The sequence below is a fragment of the Hirsutella rhossiliensis genome, assembly GCF_020360975.1.
Source record: "Hirsutella rhossiliensis strain HR02 chromosome Unknown scaffold00002, whole genome shotgun sequence".
Classification (NCBI taxonomy): domain Eukaryota; kingdom Fungi; phylum Ascomycota; class Sordariomycetes; order Hypocreales; family Ophiocordycipitaceae; genus Hirsutella; species Hirsutella rhossiliensis.
Genome location: NW_025408668.1, coordinates 4,990,192 through 4,995,341, shown reverse-complemented (window position 1 = coordinate 4,995,341; position 5,150 = coordinate 4,990,192). Strand labels below are relative to the sequence as shown.

Sequence of the window (5,150 nt, the reverse complement as noted above, 5' to 3'; positions counted from 1 at the left end):
AAGGAGTATTTAATTAAGTTTACCGCTCTTACCTTAAACCTTAGTCGCTTTATATATAAATAAAGGTATATAACTAAAGTTATTAACTTTTTAGTAGGAATAAATAAAGGGGGACTCTACTAAGGAGCGTTCCTTTTAGACTATAAGGAAGGAAACTTAGTTATTTTTAATACTTAAAAAGAGGGATAGTATACTAGACTCTATATATTTCTATAAATATAGTAGTAGTCTCTTTAAGGTTAAAGTAATTTTAAAGTAAAGGTATAAGGTAATATAAAAAGCCTTATAAATAAATAAAATCTTATACTAAGACTAGTATTTCTTTAAGCTAAATAAAAAGATAAGTATAAAAGGTTATATTAATAAGCTAATATATAGAATCTAAGCTAGCGTAGTAAACGAACTTAATTATATATAAGTAATATTATAAGGTAGTAGAGTTTCCTAGTAGTTTAATAGCAGGGTTAAATAACTATAAAGGATACTATTTAATTAGGGTTTAAGAACTTTTAGCGGAGTCTTTCTTATAAGGATTCTTAAGTATAAACGGATTTACTAATATAACTATATTATTTTAAGAGATTAAGAAAAATAAGACTTTTAAGAAGTCCTAGAAGTAGTTAACCTTTAAGATAGGCCTAGTAAATAAAAACTACTTCTTTAAAGAGATATAAAACTAGCTTATATAGTAAGGAGAGTAAGAAAAGAGCTAACTACGCTAGCTACCTTTATAAAGTAACCTAACTTAATTACTTAAGCTATATATAGTTTCTTTATAAAACTCCTCCTTAAAAAGACCCTTAACTATTTAATCGCGCTAATAGGAATCGAGAATAAGCCTAGACCTTTATTACCTTAAGTATTAACTAAATTAAGCTCCTTATTTAAACTAAGTAGCTTTTCCTTAAGTAACTTTAAAATAAGATCCCTACCTTAGAATCTATAAAAGAGAGAGCTAAGCGCCCTTACTAGTCTATTTATTTATATAAAAATAATACCTTTATTTTCCCCTTTAAATATATAGCTAATTAAGCTTACTCCTCGCCCGTTACTAATAACTCCTTTAAATATATAAAGGAGTAAAAGACTTATAACTATACCCCCGCTAATAGCTTAATAAGAAGCTAGTAAGGAAGAAAGGTAAATAGTATAGCTACTAACTCGCCCTAGGACTCTAAAATTACTAGGCGCTTAGTTAATTACCTTAAGGCTAAAGACTCTAGTAACGCCTATAGCGCGCCCTATTACTCCCTAGAAACAAAGTATAGTAATAGCCTCTCTAGCTATAGTCCTTATAAGGTTTATACTAAGCTTTAAACCCTATTAAGTTAAAGGAGTTAAAAACCTAGGAATATATTAAAACTACTACTAGGATATTAATAACTATAATTCTATATATTTATATAAGACTATTAGTAACGTAATAATAATTAGTTTATAAGACTTTATAGCTTATTTAATTTAGCTATACTTAAAGCTATAAACTAATAAAGACGCTAACTACTTTATTTTCTTAACGCCCCTAAGAATAATAAGCGCGAATACTTAGGAGTATATATAAGAGGTAGTAGATAATTATTTAAAGAAGGAAGTATATAAGTAAAGATAAGAAAGAGCTAAATAAATAGCTTATAGGTAAAGGGAGGAATAAATAATATAAAGGGAAGGGATTATAGTAAAGGAGAAAAGTTCTAATAATAGTTTATTTACTTACTTATATACTTAGGAAGAGAGCCTTACTTATTATTATCGCGCCCTTTTTATTAGTATCTTAGGTTAGAAAGTCGCTAAGGAGTTTAATAAGTAAGATTATACCCTTATAAATATTAGCTTATTAAAAGGATAAGACCCTTAGCACTCCCTATCTAACTTACTTCTAAGTATACTTAAACGCTTTATAAAGACCTTAATTATTTAATAAGGTATCTTTATTATAAAAACGATATAGCTACCTATTAAATATAAGCGATATCGCTAATTAACGTATATAGAGTACGCGATATATCCCCTTAAAGATACTAGGTTAATTCGTCTTAGGATACCTAGATATCCTAGACTATAGAGGGAGTTTTTATATAGGCAGGCCCTATACTAATACCGCGTAATTGCTCTAATAAGACTTAAACCTTAGGCCTTTTAAGTAGTATATACTAAGCTAGCTAAAAGAAGTATATATATAGTTACTAAGAAGTTCTTAAAGAGGTAACCCCTCCGCCTAGGCTTATAACTATTACGAAAAAGATATAGCAGCCTATTAGATATAAGCGATAGCGTTAATTAATATATATAAAGTACGCGATAATCTTCCTTAATTATAATTAATTTAAATTTTATTTTTCCCCCTTTAAAGTAAAGGCTATTAGTTATGCGACTTTAGTAAAGATAAAGAGGTATAAAGTAAAGAAATCTCTAAGACTTATATTAATAACTTAAGACCCTTAAAGCTATATATAAGACCGATAATTAGATAATTATATAGTTAATTACTTTATTAATCCTTAGCTATATACTACGCGTACTTTAAGTATATACCTTTATCCTTATTAAAATACCCTTTCTTTTTAGCTAAGTAGCTTATAATAGTATAAATAGTAAAGATAAAACTACTTTTTACCTTAAATAATAAAGAGGACTTTATACCCTTAAGTATAAAGGAAAAAAAATAGCTTTAAAGTAAAGATAGGCCTTAAAGCCTTAATCGCTAATACTAGTAAAAAAGAAAAAGAAATTATCTACTTATATAAAAGAAAGCTTACTTTAATATAAGTTATATTTAATAACTCTTTACTTATCGCTACCCTTATAAATAAGGGCTACTAATACTATACTATAGTTAATAAGGTACTTATATAAAAAATATAAGTACTAGTAAAAAGGATTACTTTAAAGTAAGTAAAGGGCGCTTTAAGCGTAATAAAAAGTATAAAGATTAAGGGTATTATATAGCTAGCTATAAAGGTTAATAGGTATTATTACCGCGAAGTATAGCTTAATTTTATAGTTTTTAAAGATATCCCTTAGTATAAAGGACTAAGGAAGCTAAAAATACTTAGTATAGAAAAAGGAAAAAGGAGCTAAAAAGAAGTATAAAAAGGAAGATAGGGGTATAAAAGGAAGTATAAGTAGCGATAGCTTCTTATAAAGGTAGTAAGAAATAAGATAGATATACTAGTAATAGCTAAAAAGGAGGGGAAAAACTAGTAAAAAGCTTAGTAGTTAAAAGTATATAAATAGCTTCTTTAAGTAGGATCTTCTTTATTAATTAAGATACTAAATAAGTATAAATAAGGGCGTTAAATAAAGGAAAAAAGGATAATTAAGGAAATATAATAATTACTCCCTTACCTTAATTACTACCCTTATAAGAATTAAATAGCTTAGCCCTACTTATTTATTCTTTTACTTTTACTTTTACCTTTATATATTTTTTATATATTTTTTATATCTCTTTATATAAGAGTTATAAGCTTAAGAGGAATAGTATTCTTATACCCCTTTAGCTACTATAAAAGGCACCTTTCTTATATCTTTTATAGCTTCCTTTTACCCCTCTTACTAAAAAAGCCGATTTTTACTTAACTTTTCTACCCTTCCTTATAATAATAATAAAAACCGACTCCTTTTGATGCATTTTGCATATGGATGAGATGAAGTGGGATCGTTGTTTCTCCAACTAAGCTATGACTGCCTCATCCTTATGTAGGAGGCAGCCAGGTCGGACTATCTAGGCGATCCGGCCGGTTTACAAGGCAGCCACATACCGATGCCTGTTCACACGGCTGCCTGTTTCACACGGCTGCCTGTTTCACACGGCTGCCTGTTCACACGGCTGCCTGTTCACATGGCTGTGCGTGCGGCAGCCGGTGTCCTTGATGCTTGGTGCCGTGCCCAACGCTCCAGTGTGCGTAGGGACACGCAAAACGCATCATAATGCCGGCCTCAAAAGAAAACTCCACTGTCCTCAGTGACTGCCTCAACAAAGGCTACATGTCAGAACTTTCCGATCGTCCCTTTGCTTTGCTGTTGCGAACCACTCGCGGTCCCGTCGTCTGCCCGTGGAACTCATCCAGGGCCTTTGACGATATCTCTTCCTTCCTGACCCACTGATCATGCATGCTGCCCCATCCTTTCCAGTGGACCAAGTACTCCGTGACGGGCTTCCTGTTTCTTCCAATCTTCCTGACCCGTACGTCCAGAAGCTTGTCAACTTCGTAGAATTCGCCTTCCTGGTCCGTAAAGTCCTTTGTGACTTCTACTGGTCCGGGGTGAGCTTCTTCAAAGCAGCCTTCGTGAGCTGGCTTGAGGTGGTGTATTGAGATCACTGGGTGGACCTTAATTTGCTCTGGAAGGTCCAATTCACAGGCCAGGTCTCCAACCATCCTTCTGATCACAAAGGGGCCTTCCCGCTGTTGTGACCACTTCTTGGGTGGCCTGCCTGGCTGGTGATATCCCTGATGAAGCTTGAGATATACCTTGTCTCCAGCCTTGAGATGGATAGGTCGGTGTTTGGCATCGTACCAACGCTTGGCCTTCATCGCTGCAAGGTCCATAGCTAGGCTGGCCTGCTTACGCAAGGCTTCCTTGATGTAGGGCAATTCGTCTGCCTCTGCGCTGGCTGTGCGATCAACAGCCTCCAGGGGCCCTTTCAGGGGGAAACCGTACATTAGTTCATGGGCTGAGGTCTTCGTGCTGGTGTTGTAGGCTGTGTTTAGATGCCACTGCAGCGAAGGAATAAGGGTCTTCCAGTCAAGGTTGGGGTCCTCAATATAGGCCAGTCGCAACGCTGTTTCCACTGTTTGATTGCGCCGCTCGGCCAAGCCGTCCGCCTGCGGATGATATGCCGTTGTCATGCTGATTCTGGTGCCAAAGGCCTTCCAGAGCCCTTGCCAGAAAGCAGAGGTGAATTTGCGGTCTCTGTCACTGACTATCGTGCGCGGCATGCCCCAATCACATAGCATGAGCTGCCTAGCTAGGGAGGCTGCCCAGTCCTTGGCGCTATACTTTGCATTGCCTGGAATCAGTAGGCATCGCTTGCTAGCTAAGCAAGTGACTGTAAGTAATTGATTAAAGGCATTAAAGCCTTCAATATGCCAGGGTGAGCCCATAGCTGAGACGGCAGGCATGTCTGTGATGAAGTCCATTGCAATTGA

The 5,150-nt window shown here is 34.9% G+C and overlaps 1 protein-coding gene across 1 annotated transcript; it reads right to left on the bottom strand.

Moving 5' to 3' along the window:
- Positions 1-3,983: 3,983 nt before the first annotated feature.
- On the bottom strand, positions 3,984-4,850 carry HRG_02144 (chromo (CHRromatin organization MOdifier) domain-containing protein; the record flags this gene model as incomplete). Its single annotated transcript, XM_044860615.1, has 1 exon — positions 3,984-4,850. One exon carries the CDS (start codon positions 4,848-4,850, stop codon positions 3,984-3,986), a length of 867 nt encoding a protein of 288 aa, XP_044724248.1.
- Between the last annotated feature and the right edge of the window lie 300 nt (positions 4,851-5,150).